This window comes from Chiloscyllium plagiosum, unplaced genomic scaffold (assembly GCF_037043375.1).
Source record: "Chiloscyllium plagiosum isolate Xiang-an unplaced genomic scaffold, Cpla_swu_hap1 HiC_scaffold_33, whole genome shotgun sequence".
NCBI classification, from domain to species: domain Eukaryota; kingdom Metazoa; phylum Chordata; class Chondrichthyes; order Orectolobiformes; family Hemiscylliidae; genus Chiloscyllium; species Chiloscyllium plagiosum.
In genome coordinates this window covers 7,510,330-7,529,238 of record NW_028270171.1, presented here as the reverse complement: position 1 = coordinate 7,529,238, position 18,909 = coordinate 7,510,330, and the positions used below count along the sequence as shown (strand labels likewise).

Below are 18,909 nucleotides of genomic sequence, written 5' to 3'. Positions count from 1 at the left end.
CCATAATTGCCCTCAAACTGAATGTTTTAATTGCTACTGTAAGGCAAAAATCAACAGAGGAACAGGCCTTTTGGCCCACCAAGACTATGCCAGCACATGATACCTTTCTCAACTAAAACCCTTTCACCTCTGCGCAGTTCATATCCCTCTATTCCCTTCCTATAGTCTGTGCTGATATAACACGATAGTTCCGTTCCCGTGCAATCCCGCATTATAAGAAAATCGCATCATAGCAGCACCATTTAAACAAATGGGACTGGAATCGCGTTATAGCCAATACAGCTAAGGAAAGTTCACATTCTACACATGTTGGTCTAAATTCTTCAATTGCGTTTAGTCAATTTGTGTTGAACAAATGTGCGTTATAGCAGAATCAACTGTACTTGCATATCTGCCAAGATGCCTCTTAAATGTTGCCATTGTATCCGACTTCATCATCTCCTCCGGCAACAAATTCCAGGCACTTATCACCCTCTGTGTAAAGAAATCTGCTTGTCATATCTCCTTTAAACTTAACCCCTTTTAACTTAAATCTATGTCCACTAATAATTGAATTGACAACTCTCAACTAAAATTGAACAGAATTGCTGAGGGGTGACCTTATAGAGATTGAGAAATTCCTGAGGAAAATAGATAGGATGAATAGCCAGATTATTCATCCTATTCTATCTATTCATACATGTACCACACTCTGCGAGAAAAAGTTGCCCCTTAGGTCTCTTTTATATCTTTCCCCTCTCACCCTAAACCTATGCTCTCTAGTTCTGGACTCCCGCATCCCAGGGAAAAGACTTTGTCTATTTATCCTATCCATGCCCCTCATGATTTTATAAATCTCTGTAAGGTCACCCCTCAGCCTCTGATGTACCAGGGAAAACAGCCCGAGCCTATTCAACCTCTCCCTATAGCTCAAATCCTCCGACCCTGGCAACATCCTTGTAAATCTTTTCTGAACCCTTTCAAGTTTCACAACATCTTTCCGATAGGAAGGAGACCAGAACTGCACGCAATATTCCAACAGTGATCTAACCAATGTCTTGTACAGCCACAACATGACCTCCCAACCCCTGTACTCAATACTCTGATTAATAAAGGAAAGTGTACCAAACTATTGCTATGGGATCTTTTACAGTCACCGGAAAGGGCAGGCAGAGCATTAGCTTCGCATATCCTCTGATGAGGGCACCCACGGGAGTTCAGTCCTCATCTGTAGTGCACTGGAGATGTCAGCCGCAATTTCTTTGCTCTCGAGTATCTCGTCTCATGTTCTGAGAGCCACTGAGCCACGGTTGACACCCTGAGTCAGAATCACAGAGGTGTCACAATGCAGAGGACGCCATTCGGCCCATTGTGCCTCTCAGCTCTGTTATCTAGTGCCAAACTCCTACCTTTTTCCCCATATCCCTGCATCCATTGTAATCAAAATAACCATCAAATGTTCTCTTTAATTCTTCAATTTAACCTGCCTCCTCCACATTGCCAGGCAGTACATTCTACACCCTAACCACTCACTGTGTAATTTTTTTTACTTATCATTTTAAGTCCAGACCCTCTCTTTCTTGTTCCTGTTGACAGCAGGAACACACTCTCCATATCTATCCAGTTCTGCTCATGTTTTTACAAACTTTATCAAATCTCCTGTCAGACATCTTCTCTGTGAGGAGGACAGTCCGACCTTCGCCAACCTGTCATCAAACTCTTCAGTAGGATCCCCTGGTCTCCTCCACATTGGCTGCTTAACACAGCAAGGCTCTGTACACAACCTCCACACTCACAATATAGACTAAACATCAAATCAGCTTTTGGTTTTCTCTGTGTCCAGTGACTCCTGCTGGGAAATGTCGACTGGGTCAGTGCAATGGCTTCTGCAGCCACGAAGCAAACAGCATTGACTTGGGTTGAGCTACTGTGGAGCTGGGCCTACATAAGTGAGTGCCTTCAGGCGAGGAGGGGGAAGAGAGTTGGACAAGGAAAGGGAAAAAGGTAATGAGTCACTGCGTGTTAGGATTAGTAATGATCACACCTTCTGTTCACATAAAACACCAGCGCAAAGTCTGCAGAGAAGGAAGGAACCGCCGACTATTACTGGCTTCTCACTCTGTGTTTGTGTATGTGTGTATGTGTAGGGAAAGGGGACGTGGGGATGGTAGGTGACTCCTGCCAAAATCAACTACAATGAGCTTAGACCGATGCTGTCCAACTGCTCTATGTTCTTTCCCACTGTGGCCACATAGAGACTTGGAGCTCACTGTGACCCTTTGGTGACCTGTGTGCAGAGGAGAATTTTTTTGGAAATGGGGATGAAGAGTCCGTTGCTGCCTTGGAGCTTGTGACTCCAGTTGGGGTCCTAACAAACCCCTCCACGATTTCACTTCAGGAAGCTCAAGGACTATATAGTGTCTTCTGCTATCTGCAAATGGCTCCTCTGCCTGGCCCCGCTTCTTTAAACCCAATGTGGGAGAGCAACAAAACATTACGGTGCCGCTCTGAGGAAATGCCAGTCCCAAAGGCGAAGGGGAGTAAAGGATTCAGGAGTAAAACCTTTTCTGAGGTTTCCACTGATTCAGATGTTGCTTTGGAGTAATGGCATTGGTGATCATCTTTAAGCATTCTGCAGAATCTAGAAGGATTCCAGTGGACTGGAGGGTAGCTAATATAGCCACACTCTTTAAAAAAAGGAGGGAGAGAAAATGGGGAATTGTAGACCAGTTAGCCTGAAATTGGTGGTGGGGAAAATGCTAGAGTCAATCATTAAGGATGTAATAATTAAGCATTTGGAAAGCGGTGACAGAATCGGTCCCAGTCAGCATGGATTCACTAAAGAGAAATTATGCTTGACCAATCTTCTGAAATTGTTTGAGGATGTGACTAGCACAGTGGACAAGGGTGAATCATTAGATGTGTATCTGGACTTTCAAAAGGCTTTTGACAAGGTTCCACTTCGAAATTAATAAGGAAAATTAAAGCTCATGGTATCAGAGGTAATATTTTGACATGGATAGAGAACTGGTTCGCAGACAAGAAGCAGAGAGTTGGAGTAAACGGATCTTTTTCAAAGTGACAGGCAGTGGCTTGTGGGGTACGGCAGGCTTCATTGCTGGGATCCCAGCTGTTCACAAAATATATTAACGATTTGTACGCAAGAACTGAATCCAATATCTTCATTATTGCAGATGACACTAAGCTGGGTGGCAGTTTGTGGTGTGAGAAGGATGGTAAGAGTCTTTAGGGTGACTTGGACAGATTGGCTGAGTGGGCAAATACTTGGCAAATGCAATATAATGTTGATAAATTTGAGGTTATCCATTTTGGTTGCAGAAACAGGAAGGCAGATCATTATCTAAATGGAAGCTGTTTAGGAAAAACGGGAGATACAACAAGGCCTGGGTGTCATGGTGAAACGGTCGCTGAAGGTTGACATGCAGGTGCAGCAGGCAGTGAGGAAAGCTAATGGCATGCTGGCCTTCATAACGAGAGGACTGGAGTATCAGAGTAAGGATGTCTTGCTGCAGTTATACAGGGCCTTGGTGAGGCCACACATTGGGTATTGTGTGCAGTTTTGGTCTCCTAGTCTGAGGAGGGACATTCTTGCTCTTGTGGGAGTCCAGCAAAGGTTCACCAGATTGATTCCGGGATGGCAGGATTGACATATGAGGAAAGACTGGATTGACTGGGCTTGTACTCACTGGAATTCAGAAGAATGAAGAGGGATCTCCTAGAAACACATAAAATTCTGACAGGATTGGACAGGCTAGATGCGGGAAGAATGTTCCCAATGTTGGGGAAGTCACAGTCTAAGAATAAGGGGTAAGCCACTCAGGACTGAGACGAGGAAGAATTTCTTCACTCTCAGAGTTGTGAACCTGTGGAATTTTCTCCTCTGGGTAGCTGTTGGGGCCAATTCATTAGATATATTCAAGAGGGAGCTGGACCTGACCTTTGCAGCTGAATGGATTGAGGGGAAGGGGAAGACAGCGGGAATGGGATACTTATTGCATATTCAGCCATGATTGCATTAAATGTTGGTGCAGGCTCCAGAAGGGCCAAATAGCCTCCTGTCTAACAGAGGGAGTGCTTTCTGCTGCTAATAGGAAGTTGCTGAGTCGCTGGATTCTGATTTGTTAACTGATTCTAGTTTCTCTGCTAGGTGAGACAGCATTTCTCCCAAGTGAGGAGCCTGTTGTTGGACCCCTTTTACTGAGGAGAGCTCTAGGTAACTCTTCACAGTGACTGCAATGATTCAGGAAGATCCAACTGCATTTTCTTTGCAGCCAGTCATGCTCATACTGCAACAAAAAGACCCTCCTTTTTAAAAAAATCTCCTCAATTTATTCAAGCTAACATTGAAGGACACAAATACTTGCCCTTACTTGCAGCCTTGAATAATGTGGCAAGGTTTCTCAAGCAGTTATCAGTAAAAGATTGACTCTGAACCATATAAGGAAATATTACATTAGGTGATTAAAAAGGTTGGTTTAAAGGAGTATCTTATTAAAGGAAAGCGAGATATAAAGAGGTTTATGGAAGAGAATTCTTGAACCTAGTATCTGGAGGTACAGGTAACCTGCAGTTGTGATGCAGTTAAAATTGGGACCACTCAAGAGGTCAGAGTTGGAGGAGCTCAGACATTTCAAGAGGGATGAGTTTTATTCCTTTTGTTCATTCATGGAACATGGGCATTGCTGGCTGGACTAGTATTTATTACCCATCCTTCGTTGCCTTTGAAAAAATGGTTGTGAGGTGCCTCGTGTAAGCATTGCACCCAGTGTTGTTAGGGAGGGTGTTCCAGCATTTTGACCCAGTGACACTGAAAGAATGGCTGATATATTTCTAAGTCAGGAAGGTGAGTGGCTTGGAGGGTAACTTCTAAATGGAAGTGATTATAAGTTTGGAAGGTGATGTCTAAGGACCTTTGGTGAATGTCTGCAGTGCTTTTTGTAAATAGTACACGCTGCTACGACTGAGCGTCAGTGGCTGAGGGAATGGATGTTGAAAGTGTTAGAATGGGTGCCATTCCAGTTGAGTTCTTTTCCTGAATTGTGTTGAGCTTCTTGAGTAGTGTTGGAGCTGCACTGAAGCATTTGATGACCCTCCTGGCTTGTGCCTTGTAGATGGTGGGGAGACTTTGGGGAATCTGGAGGTGAGTTACTTGCTGCAGGATTTCTGGTCTCTTACCAGCTGTTGTAGTCACTGTATTTATACAGCTGGTCCAGGTTCAGATTCTGGCCAAAGGATGTTGATATCTTGTGAAAAGTTGTCTTTGTGACAGGTATATTGGGACTAGAGGCAGACAGTAGATAGATTGATATCCCTGTAACCTTGATGATTTTCTGTGGCAGTTCCACTGTATCTAACATCACATCTGCTCACACTGAGACACTAATGACATTGTTATCTGTCCAACAGGCACGTCAGATATTGGAAAATGAATTCAAAAACCTGCTGCTTCAAGGAACTGATCGCCGCCATGAGGAGGTTAGTGTGAACTCAGCAGCTCTCTCGCACACTGCCAGTCAGTAATCAGAGAATGGCAAAGAAAGAGGCCATTTGACCCATCATGACTGCTGCTGATTGTCTGCAAGAGCAGCTCAGCTAGCCCCAAATCTACCTTTTTTCCAAATCTTTCTTCAAGTCTTCAGATAATTATCCAACTCCCAGCTGAATCTGCCTCCACTACACTCTCAGCCAATGCACCTCAGATCCAAAATGCTTCCTTGTGCCAAAGTTGCATGTTTTGCCAATCACATTCAATCCATTCTCAATGCTCATGCCTGTTTGAAAGTGTTTTCCCTGATATCCTCGGACCGGACACCTCGTGATTTTGGAAACCTCCAGCAATTTCCTCCCCACTTTGCTCTTCTTCAAAAGAAACAGCACCGAATTTTCCAACCTAAAGTTCCGCATCGGTGGATCTAACCCCGTGAATCTTTTCCATGTCCTTTCTAATACTTTCCCATCTTTCCTGAAATGCAGTGTCCAGAACTACACCAAATACTCCAGTTCAGGCTGAGTTGATGGTGTTGTGTATCTTTACCATTATTCTCTTCCTTTTCCATAATATGCCTTTTTTAAGCAAAACCCTGGATCCTTGTTTTAAAAAATTCTCAAGGTCAGGTTCGTAGGAGAGTAGTCTGACACAGAACAAACGACCAAGAGGCGAGTCTGCTAGAATATGGGCATTTTATTCCCCGCAGCGTCGCCACAACCAACGGGTCTGGCTTATACTCACTCTACATGTTACCGGAACTGGGAGCCGTCAGTTCTCGTAGAGCGGTTGCCAACAACCCACGCTCGGCGGTTAAACGCAACCCCGGAGCAGACTCACCGAACTGGAGACTTTTCCAGTGGATATACTCTTTTCCAGATATAAACATTCATGTGAACAGCAGAGCAAGGCTAAAAAACACATTCCATTCTGGTTACATACAGATAAGAAGATTCACACAGGGAGGTGTGTAATAAGATTCACACGGGACTAAGCAACACCTCCATTCCGGTTAGATTCACACATGTATTGGGACATAATTTTTAACCGTTTCACCACATTCCACTGCTTGGCCCAATACATGTGTTACATTATGATTCACACATGTATTGGGACATAATTTTACACCACATTCCACTGCTTGGCCCAATACATGTGTTACATTATGCTTAATTCAGTTCAATTCGTTTCAGTTAATTTCAGTTCAGTCAATTCAGTGTAGTTCAATTCAGCTCAGTTCAGGTCTGTTCAGTTCAATTCAATTGTGTTCAATTCAGTTCCGTCCATTTCAATTCAATTTAGCTCAGTTCCATTTTGTTCCGTTCAATTTGATTCACTTCAGTTCCACTCAGTTCAGTTCAGTTCAATCCCATTCAATTCTGTTAACTCCGCTTCAGCTTTTTGGACATGCCCACATCCTCCGCTGTACCCCAGGCAAGGGGTTCTTCGGCAGGACTGGGATCCTCTCTCAAACAAACTGCCACGTACATGCCCACATCCATGCCATCCCGGGACGGTCGGGACCTCCGCAGTTTGTTCTTCTGGTTTCTTAGTCTTTTTCCAAAACATTGTTCTGTATCAAAATCTCTCCTCAATTGCGATTGATCCTGCCGACTACGCCAAATGTTTTAAAAAATTCTCAAGGTCAGGTTCGTAGGAGAGTAGTCTGACACAGAACAAACGACCAAGAGGCGAGTCTGCTAGAATATGGGCATTTTATTCCCCGCAGCGTCGCCACAACCAACGGGTCTGGCTTATACTCACTCTACATGTTACCGGAACTGGGAGCCGTCAGTTCTCGTAGAGCGGTTGCCAACAACCCACGCTCGGCGGTTAAACGCAACCCCGGAGCAGACTCACCGAACTGGAGACTTTTCCAGCTGATATACTCTTTTCCAGATATAAACATTCATGTGAACAGCAGAGCAAGGCTAAAAAACACATTCCATTCTGGTTACATACAGATAAGAAGATTCACACGGGGAGGTGTGTAATAAGATTCACACGGGACTAAGCAACACCTCCATTCCGGTTAGATTCACACATGTATTGGGACATAATTTTTAACCGTTTCACCACAATCCTGTACATGTTTTTTTAACCACTTTTCTAAGCAGTGTTGATCATTGAGTTGATGAACACAGGGGAGAAAGAAGACCAACTAAGTTGGGGAGGGGACCCAAAAAATTACAAAAAGCTATCAATAGATTAACTAAGTGGGTCAAGGTGTAACGAAATGGAGTACGATATGAGAAAATGTTACTTTGACCATTTTTCAGAAAGAACAAAAAATAAGCATATTATCTCGTGAGGGCTGTGAATTTACAATAATGAGAAGAGATCTAATTAAGGTATAAAAGATGCTAAATGTTATAATTGACCATGAGGGGATTTGAATACAAAATTGGGAGGTTATGCTTCAGTTATACAGTGGACTGGTGAGACCACATCTGGAGTATTATCGACAGTATTGTCGGCTTATTTAAAAAAAGGATTTAAATGCATTGGTGGCAGTTCAGAAAAGATTTGCTAAACTATCACTTGAAATGGGCAGATTGTCTTAAGGAGAAGTTGGACAGACTGGACTTGTACCTGATGGAATTTATGAGGAGAAAGTGAGGTCTGCAGATGCTGGAGATCAGAGCTGAAAATGTGTTGCTGGAAAAGCGCAGCAGGTCAGGCAGCATCCAGGGAACAGGAGAATCAACGTTTCGGGCATAAGCCCTTCTTCAGGAATGAGGAAAGTTTGTCCAGCAGGCTAAGATAAAAGGTAGGGAGGAGGGACTTGGGGGAGGGGTGTCGGAAATGTGACAGGTGGAAAGAGGTCAAGGTGAGGGTGATAGGTCAGACTGGGGTGGGGGTGGAGAGGTCAGGAAGAAGATTGCAAGTTAGGAAGGCGGTGCTGAATTCGATGGATTTGACTGAGACAAGGTGGAGGGAGGGGAAATAGGAAACTGGTGAAATCCGAGTTCATCCCTTGTGGTTGGAGGGTTCCTAGGCGGAAGATGAGGCGCTCTTCCTCCAACCGTCGTTTTGTTGTGGTCTGGCGATGGAGGTGTCCAAAGACCTGCATATCCTTGGTGGAGTGGGAGGGGGAGTTGAAGTGTTGAGCCACAGGGTGGTTGGGTTGGTTGGTCCGGGTGTCCCAGAGGTGTTCTCTGAAACGCTCCGCAAGTAGCCGGCCGCTCCGCTACTTGCGGAGCGTTTCAGAGAACACTTCTGGGACACCCGGACCAACCAACCCAACCACCCTGTGGCTCAACATTTCAACTACCCCTCCCACTCCACCAAGGATATGCAGGTCTTTGGACTCCTCCATCGCCAGACCACAACAAAACGACGGTTGGAAGAAGAGCGCCTCATCTTCCGCCTAGGAACCCTCCAACCACAAGGGATGAACTCGGATTTCACCAGTTTCCTCATTTCCCCTCCCCCCACCTTGTCTCAGTCAAATCCATCAAATTCAGCACCGCCTTCCTAACCTACAATCTTCTTCCTGACCTCTCCGCCCCCACCCCAGTCTGACCTATCACCCTCACCTTGATCTCTTTCCACCTATCACATTTCCGACGCCCCTCCCCCAAGTCCCTCCTCCCTACCTTTTATCTTAGCCTGCTGGACAAACTTTCCTCATTCCTGAAGAAGGGCTTATGCCCGAAATGTCGATTCTCCTGTTCCCTGGATGCTGCCTGACCTGCTGCGCTTTTCCAGCAACACATTTTCAGCCCTGATGGAATTTAGAAGAGTAAGAGGTGACTTGATTGAAACAGATAAGATCCTGAGGGGCCTTGACTGAATGGATGTAGAATAGATGTTTACTTTTCTGGGAGAATCTAGAACTAGGGGTCACTGTTTAAAATCAGGGATCACACATTTAAAACAGAGAGGAGGTAACATTTTTCCTAAGTGTTTGGAACTGCTTGCACTCTGCTGTTCAGGAAGAGAGCCCTTGAAATTGTTTTAAGGCAGAGCTCGATACATTCTTCTTAAACAAGGGAGTGAAAGGATGGGAACGTGAAGTTGAGGTTACGATAACATCGACCATGATCTTATAGAATAACAAAGTAGACTTATGGGGCTGAATGGCCTATTCCTAATTGGAGTATTCATCTGCAAATTGACTCCTGTAGCCAGGAGAAGGATGGGGGAGGGGTGTGTGTGTGTGTGTATCAGCTTGGCCTAGCCAAGGGATATGAAGACAAAGTAAAGTTAAGGTACAGGTATTGCATGACTGCATTGAATGGTGGGACAGCCTCCACTGTTCAACATAACACAGTCCATATGTTGGATTAGGTAGCGCAAGAGTGTCATTAAAAATCCATAATTTAGCACAAACATCGGTTTCCACGATGGAGGGTGTGAAATAATACACTCCACTCCCTGGAATGTCCACCTGTCTCTAAAAGCATCAAAAGCATTGCTTGCTCCCTCTCCAAGGTCATCTTGGCACGAATGTAACTGCGGAAGAGGGTCAGACAGTAAGCAGAGATGACACCCTCCACTGTCTGCTGCCTGGGCCTGTTTATAGCCAGCTAGGCCACGCCCAGCAGCAGACCCTCCAATCTGTCCAACCCCTCTGCACTGGATGACCAAAGATCAAGAGCTTAGGGCCGAAGTGCAACCAAACAACAAATAACTAAAAGAGGAGTGGAAATACCCACAAGCAATGTGTAAATTGCCCATGGATTCCTTGGTGCCTCAAAATAAAAAGTTGGTCTGGGACTCCATGGACCACTCCAAACGATGATTAAGAACCCTGCTATTTTCTTTTTCTTTTTTCCCAGAAGTGCTGTCACACACAATTGAGCAACTTTCCCACGACCAAAATCACCATGGCATTTTTTTCCCTTTTTTTAATGGTATTAGGCAAGAACTTTCAAAAGTTGATTGGGGGCAAATGTTTACAGATAAAGGGATGCCTGGAAAATGGGAAGCCTTCAAAAATTAGATAACAAGAGTCCAGAGACAGTATGGAAATGTGTTGCTGGAAAAGCGCAGCAGGTCAGGCAGCATCTAGGGAACAGGAGAATCGACGTTTCGGGCATTAGCCGAAACGTCGATTCTCCTGTTCCCTAGATGCTGCCTGACCTGCTGCGCTTTTCCAGCAACACATTTCCATCTCTGATCTCCAGCATCTGCAGACCTCACTTTCTCCTCCAGAGACAGTATGTTCTTTTAGGGTGAAAGGCAAGGCTGGTAGGTACAGGGAATGCTGGAAGACTAGAGAAATTGAGGCTTTGGTTAAGAAGAAGGAGGAGGAAGCTTATGTCAGGTATAGACAACAGAGATCGAGTGAATCCTTAGAAGAGTAAAAAGGCGATAGGAGTATACTTACAAGGGAAATCAAGAGGGCAAAAAGGGGACATGAGATAGCTTTGACAAATAAGGTTAAGGAGAATCCAAAGGGATTTTATAAGTACATTAAGGACAAAAGGGTAACTAGGGAGAGAATAGGACCTCTCAAAGATCAGCAAGGCAGCCTATGTGTGGAACTGCAGAGATGGGGGAGATACTAAATATGTATTTTGCCTCAGTATTTACTGTGGAGAAGGACGTGGAAGATAAAGAATGTGGGGAAATGGATGGTGACATCGTGAAAAATACTACAGAGGAGGAGGTGCTGGATGTCTTAAAATGCATAAAGGTGGCTAAATCCCAGGACCTGATCAGGTATACCCTAGAATTCCGTGGGAAGCTAGGGAAGTGCTTGCTGGGCCCCTTGCTGAGATATTTGGATCATTGATAGTCACAGGTGAGATGTGGGAAGGCTGGAAGTGGCTAAAGTGGTGCCATTATTTAAGAAAAAAGGTAAGGCTTTGCAAGGGAACTATAGACCAGTGAGCCTGACATCTGTGGTGAGAGTGTGGTGCTGGAAAAGCACAGCAGGTCAGGCAGCATCTGAGGAGCAGGAGAATCAACATTTCGGGCATAGGCCCTTCATCAGGAATGAGGCTTGTGGACAGGAGGACTGAGAGATAAATGGGAGGGGGGTGGGGCTGGGGGCAAAGTAGCTGATAATGCAATAGATAAGAACTTCAGGGCAGAGGAAATGGCCTGGGGGGGTGCAGTGAGAGAAAGACTCACAGAGATCCTTGTAGAGAGGAGGAGAACTTCTTCAGTGGGCAAGTTGTTGGAGGGATTCCTGAGGGACAGGACTTAAATGTATTTGGGTAGGCATGGACTGATTAGGTATATCGACATGGGGTTTTGCATGGGAAATCATGCCCCACTAACTTGATTGAGTTTTTTGAAGAAGTAATGAAGAGGATTGATGAGGGCAGGGCAGTGGACGTGATCTGTATGGATTTCAGTAAGGCATTTGACAAGTTTCCTCATGGTAGACTGGTTAGCAAAGTTAGATCTTATGGAATACAGGGAGAACTAGCCATTAGGATACAGAATTGGATGAAAGGTAGAAGACAGAGGATGGTGGTGAAGGGTTGCTTTTCAGACTGGAGGCCTGTGACAAGTGGTGTGCCACAAGGATCGGTGCTGTATCCGCTGCCTTTCATCATTTATATAAATGATTTGGAGGTGAACATAGGAGATATAATTAGTAAGTTTGCAGATGACACCAAAGTTGGAGGTGTAGTGGACAGTGAAGAAGGTTACTTCAAAGTACAACGGATGTTGATCAGATGGGCCAGTGGGCTGAGGAGTGGCAGACATGGAGTTTAATTTAGATAAATGCAAGGTGCTGCATTTTGGAAAGGCAAATCTTAGCAGGACTTATGGTAAGGTCCTGGGGAGTGTCGCTGAGCAAGTGCAGGTTCATAGCTCCTTGAAAGTGGAGTGTCAGGTAGATAGGGTAGTGAAGAAGGCATATGGTATGCTTTCCTTTATTGGTCAGAGAATTGAGTATAGGAGTTGGGAGGTCATGTTGCAGCTGTACTGGACATTGGTTAGGCCACCTTTGGAATATTGTGTGCAATTCTGGTCTCCCTCCTATTGGAAGGATGTTGTGAAACTTAAAGGGTTCAGAAAAGATTTACAAGGATGTTGCCAGGGTTGGACGGTTTGAGCTATAGGGAGAGGCTGAACAGGCTGAGACTTTTTTTTTCCTGGAGCAACGGAGGCTGAGGGGTGACCTTATAAAGGTTTATAAAATCATGAGGGGCATGGACAGGGTAAATAGACAAAGTCCTTTCCCTGGGGTGGGGGAGTCTAGGACTAGAAGGCATCGGTTTAGGGTGAGAAGGGAAAAATTTAAAAGGCACCTAAGGGGCAATCTTTTCATGGAGAGAGTGGTGCCTGTCTGGAATTAGCTGCCAGAGGAAGTGATGGAGCCTGATACAATTACAACATTTAAAAGACATCTGGATGGGTATACAAATAGAGTCATAGAGATGTACAGCATGGAAACAGACCCTTCGGTCCAACCTGTCCATGCCGACCAGATATCCCAACCCAATCTAGTCCGACCTGCCAGCACCCGTCCCATATCCCTCCAAACCCTTCCTATTCATATACCCATCCAAATGCATCTTAAATGTTGCAGTTGTACCAGCCTACACCACTTCCTCTGGCAGCTCATTCCATACACGTACCACCCTCTATGTGAAAAAGCTGCCCCTTACGTCTCTTTTATATCTTTGCCCTCTCACCCTAAACCTATTCACTGTAATTCTGGACTCCCTGACCCCAGGGAAAAGACTTTGCCTATTTACCCTATCCATGCCCCTCAATTTTGTAAACCTCCATAAATAGAAGAGCTTTTAGAGGCATATGGGCCAAGTGCTGGCAAATGGGACTAGATTAAGTTAGGATATCTGGTTGGCATGGACGAGTTGGACTGAAGGGTCTGTTTCTGTGCTGTACATCTCTGTAACTACTAACCACCACCAATGCAGCTAATTCGATATTTACAAGCAAAGCTCATGGGCCACACAAACTGTCAAATGTGAGGGAGAAATAAGAAGAGAGGGAAAGGGCTATATCAAAATGGAATCAGAGGAGGAGATAAAGCACTGTATCTCCCGCTGTGCCCACCTCTCTCTAAAAGCATTGAGAGTATTGATGGACACTGTGTGCTCCAAGGACACCTAGGTACAAATGGAATGTGTAGAGGTGAAGTGGAACCAAAAATACAACAAAAGGATTTTCAACTAACTAAAGAGGGAGAGTGCTTTTGCCCACAGCCAATATAGACATGGTCCACGGATCCCACAGCACTGCAAAATAAACAAGGCCTATTAAGGGTAATGCTAGTATCAAAAGTGAAGGGGTGTATGGAGAGAGGGAGGGGACTAAATAAGAATCCTGCTCTTAAACACGCAGTCCTAGTATCACCTCCCTCAATTAACTCTGGGGAGCTTCTAGTTAACCCTTAAGGGGACTTTCATTTCTAACAGTGTCACTACGGGCTGAATGTCCTCCTCCTCCTCCTGGACAATGAATCCTAATTTCCTTTCTGACTCCCTTTCCAGGATGACACCAAGAACTTCAGCCGGGCGCCCTCATGGCGCAAGCGTTTTCGGGCGAAGGAGATGCGTGACATGACCTCAGATACGTCTGAAACTCTGCCAGCCAACTTCCGGGTGACTGCAGCCGCCATTGCATCGCAGAACGTGCAGCTGCGGAAGGTGCAGCCAGACAGTAAGTCCCTGGTCACCTTGTTTACGGTTTCTATCTCTGGCTTGGTCATACTGAGAGTCCTGATATCAGGCAAGCTATGGGGAAGTATGTCCAGGTGACTCAGATATAGAACTTTGGGGAAGGGGAGGATAGTGTAGGGTTAATGTGGCACCACCTACACCATGAGACTTGAGTGAGGGTAAGAGAGATGTGTGTTTATATAGCTCCTTTCATATTTTCAAAACTCACCTAAGTGCGTTACAGCCAATGAGATGTAGTGATTGCTGTCACATGATAACTGGCAGCCATTTTGTGCACAGCAAGCTGCCACAAATCACAAATATGAAAACATCCAGATCATCATTTTTTTTTTGTGATATTGACCAAGGGATAAATATTGACCAGGGTATTGCAAAGAACTCTCTCGGCGCTGATCCTGCGATAGTGTGGCGCTCCTTAAGCACTCACTCTACGACAGGAAGATATGAGAAGGAGTTTAAGAGGGAAAGGTAAGTGATGTGGGAAACACACAAGAAAGGATGAGAGAGAGAAAAAGACATACACAGAGATGACGGTGATGGTTACAGGGATGCATACGATACTGAAAGAGACAACAAGACATACCAGGAGGGGAAAGAGAGCGAGAGAGAAAGAGACACATAAACGGTGTTTGGAGGGGGGAGATTTGCAGGGAGAGACATGCACAGTGGAGGGGGGCAGAGGAAGACTACATTGTAATTGGCCAATTAAACTAATGCTGCAAGCTTCTTAAGAATTCAACTGGTCATTATTTTCACACAAATATATATTTCATTGTAACCTAGGTAACCCCTCAGGGACTCCGCGAGCTGACACACCATCAATCCGGACGTACTCGTGCTAGCATCACTCAGCAAGTAAGTGTGAGCCTGACCCATGGTTGGGAGAATGTTGGGGTTAGTGGAGCTGCGTGCTGTAAGACCTGGACACAACAGTATTGGATAGTTTAATTCTTCATTGTTCAGAAGTAGGGATGTTTGCTGAGGACTGCACAATATTCAGCAGAATTCACGACTCCTCAGAAATTGAAGGAGTCTGTGTTCAAATGCAACAAGATCTGGACAATATCCAAGCTTGGGCTGACAAATCGCAAGTAATATTCATGCCATACAAACGCCAGGCAAAGACCATTTTTAACAAGAGGCAATCTAACCATCACCCCTTGATAATCAGTGGTATCACCATCACTGAATCCCCCACTATCAACATTAACCAGAAACTCAAATGGACTCACATTATAAATACAATGGTTATGACAGCAGGTCAGAGGCTAGAATACTACAGTGTCCAAAGCCATCTACAAGGCACAAGTTCAGGAATGTGATGGAATACTCCCACTTGCCTGGATGAGTACAGTTCCAAATACACTCAAGAAGCTTGACAAATTCCAGGACAAAATGTCCGCTTGATTGGTACCACATCCACAAGCATCCACTCTTTCCACCACTAACACGCAGTAGCAGCATTGTGTACTATCAACAAGATACAACTGCAGAAATTCACCAAATAACCTTAGACAACACCTTCCAAATCCACAGCCACTCCCGTCCAGAAGGACAAGGGCCACAGATACTGAAAACACAAATGTACGTACATTCTGTCCAAGCCACTCACCATCCTGACTCGGAAATATATCGCTGTTCCTTCGGTGTTGTTGGGTCAAAATCCTGGAATTCCCTCCTGAATGGCATTCTCAGTTAATCCACTGTAGATGGACTGTCACAGTTCAAGAAGGCAGCTCATCACCACATTCTCAAGGGGCAACAAGGGATAGGCAATAAATACTGGGCCCAGCCAGCAATGCCCACATCCCATGGATGAATTTAAAAATGAAATTTGGTAAATCATAAGTTAACTCTGTAAAAGATGCTGCATTAAGCATTTTCCCTTTTGCACTTGCAGATCTCGAGGGGATTGTGATGAGTCGCTGTCGTCGTGCAGTTTATTGTGGCTAGAAGAATCGAAGAACCAGTATGAGAAATATCACAGAACTGACCCGACTGTTATAAGGGCAAGAGACCCTCCCCATCCACCGCTGTCTCCTCTCACCCTCTACCCTAGTGTTGCACCCAAGAAGAGTGGGCGAGAAGCTGGAGAGATTGTTTCATTCCTCCAGTGATGCTGTTTTCATCTTGTGTCACTCCGTGGACCCCACATCTGAGGTCAATCACCCACTGCCACTCTCCCCACCACTCCTTCCAGACTGTTAGCGGGACTGAGCCACAGTACTGGCTCAAGGCCTGTGGGTGACCCAGGGGTACATAGCAGGAAAAGCTATGACGCGACTTTAAGGTATTGTCCTGTTTTGGGTCCTGGATGTAAATATACCGATCAGCCTGCCCTGCCCTCCCACAGCCACTGTTTCTTCCCATCCCTCCCGCAAAGTGGTGGGATTTTTTTTTTCTTGTGAGTGAGAGTTCCCAAAACTGTTTCTGTGCCAGAGAAAGTTGCCTTTGAGAAGTTTTTATGATTTATTTTAAAATCCAGCTGCTCCTTCTGTGCTTGCACTTTGGCTTCTGCATCCCCCACCAACCTCCCATCCAGCTTCAACCTGTTCATGCTGCACAGCACAGTGTTCCATCTCCCCACACACACACACACACACACACACACACAGAGTGTCACCCCTTGCCATCGATTGACTAAGCTCTTGTTTGATTCAGAGATTATTGTCTAGGCAACAGGCTCAGGGGCACAAACAGACAATTTGTCAGAGACTGAGCTTTTTATGGGACATTGCTGTCCCTGTCAAGGAGAGTTTGATGGGGGAAAATGTAGAGGTAGCTTTACTCTGTAACTAACCCTGTGCTGTCCGTGTCCTGGGAGTGTTTGATGGGGACAGTATCAAGGGACAATTAATTTCTGTTTAAAAGAGTAGAGGCAGCTTTACTCTGTATCTAACCCCATCCTGTCCCAGTCCCATGAATATTTGATGGGGGAAAGTACCAAGGGAGCTTTATTCTGTATCTAACCCGGGTCTGTTCCTGTCTTATGAGTGTGTGGTGGGGATGGTGTAGAGGAAGCTTTACTCTGTATCTAGCCCCGGTCTCTCCTTGTTCTGTGAGGGTTTGATGGGGACAGTGTAGAGGGAGCTTTACTCTGTATCTAACAAATTCTTTAGCTGTTTGTCTCTCTCTCTCTGTCATTTCTCTCCTGAAAGAGGGAGACCCTGTCCTGAGCCCTGAGAGTCATGAGTATCTGCATCATTGTGCGTGACAGTGAATGCTGATGTTAAAGCTGTCAGAGAGAGATGGAGGAGGAACCTTCAAGACTGCTGTAGCTCTGGGCTGAGGCCTGAAGCCTGCAGTTGTCCAGAAGGAGCTGTGAAAAGGACAGCTTTTGCAGGACCTTTCAGATGAAGCAGTTTGGCCTGTGCCTCTCTGTGCACCTTAACGGCAATTTACAGGCTGACCATTGGCCTTCTCCAGCCCAGGCTCCTGGGTTTACTTGGTGACAGGACCCTGTAAGGGCTGCAGAGGTTTTTTGGGGGGTAAGGGGGGTGTGTGAGCGTGGGAAGCTTTACTGCTATGTTAATATAGCTGTTTTTTTCAGAGTTGTGTTTGCTCTCTATGCCCGTTTTCCTTCTATTTTGATGCTCCCCCCGCCCCACACACACACAGACGGCACATCTCTCCGAAGGTTCCTCAATAGCTAATGATGCGCTTTTTTTTTATTATTATAATGTCAAAATTTGGAAGCAAGCAGCAAGACACTGTTGGGTTTCAGAGGGCATTTCACAGGGAGCACTTGCTGGAGCCATCGGGGCAGGTGGGGAGGGCCAAGTCATGTTTGTGCCGAGGTGATGGTGGAGGGAAGGTTCCAGATGAAGTGGAGTAGACTTCAATCACTGGTTCCACACTAAGTCATGTCCAACTCCTGCCCAAAGTCATGTCAGTGACTAGACGATCACCCTGTGCAGCTCTGCACCCCAATTCTCCTGGGATGATGTGCGTCCAGGTCTGTCAGAGCATCCCTATCCCCCTCTGTACTGATACCTGTCCATCACTACATCAGCTGATGCTGACCTCACCAACTCCCACATCCTTCCTCCAGCCCCAGGACCCCCCCTTGTTAAAATTCCATCTCCACTCTGACACTGAGGTACTCCTTCTCTGAAATATGGTCTGTTCAGTCCTTATTGAAAATGTAAATTAAGCTTTGCTGTCAATGCATCGATTGCTGTTAAGCCCTGAGGTGTTTTTTTTTGTAAATGGATGTTTACTGTATTTATTTAACTCGTGTAATGTTCTGTCATTGGTCTGGAACATTCTTTGAGATTTACTTGCTCATTTTTACTTATAATGACTGACGAGGAAAGGAATCTCCCTTTTTTATATTGTCCCAAACTCGCTCCATCGTCTCGTCTGTTATTATTAATTTATTCGTGCTCTGCGCGTTTCCAGGTGAGTGTATTTAATGTATTTACATAAAGGTCTGTGTCCAAACTTCAAAATATTCCTGGCCCCTTTATTGATAAGCATCTCTTTCCAGAACACAGTGACTGGAATATAATATGGAAAAATGTGAGATTATCCACTTTAGTCAGAGGAAAGGATGTGCATAAATGGTAAGAGATTGGAAAAGTGTATGCAGGTGTGCAGAGGAACTTGTTGCTAAGTCATTGAAGGCTAACATGCAAATGCAGCAAGCTGTGAGGAAGGTTAATGAAATCTTCACCTTTATCACAAGAAGATCTGAGTACAGGAGCAGCAAAGCCTTGCTTCAGTTCTATAGGAGCTTGGTTAGACCAAGTATCTGGAATACTGTGTGCAGTTTTTAATCTCCTTATCTCAGGAAAAAGAAAACTGCCA

At 45.2% G+C, this 18,909-nt stretch overlaps 1 protein-coding gene across 6 annotated transcripts in view; it reads left to right on the top strand.

Moving 5' to 3' along the window:
- The window catches only part of LOC122542170 (liprin-alpha-3), a 143,136-nt gene extending 124,585 nt beyond the window's left edge, over positions 1-18,551 (top strand). For all 6 annotated transcript variants that reach the window (XM_087978251.1, XM_087978253.1, XM_087978252.1 and 3 more), the window contains 4 exons: positions 5,407-5,475; positions 13,912-14,080; positions 14,884-14,955; positions 16,001-18,551. In XM_087978251.1, coding sequence (XP_087834377.1) covers positions 5,407-5,475; positions 13,912-14,080; positions 14,884-14,942 — 297 coding nt within the window. In that variant the 3' untranslated portion in view covers positions 14,943-14,955; positions 16,001-18,551. The remainder of the gene's footprint in view (positions 1-5,406; positions 5,476-13,911; positions 14,081-14,883; positions 14,956-16,000) is intronic.
- Positions 18,552-18,909: the final 358 nt, after the last annotated feature.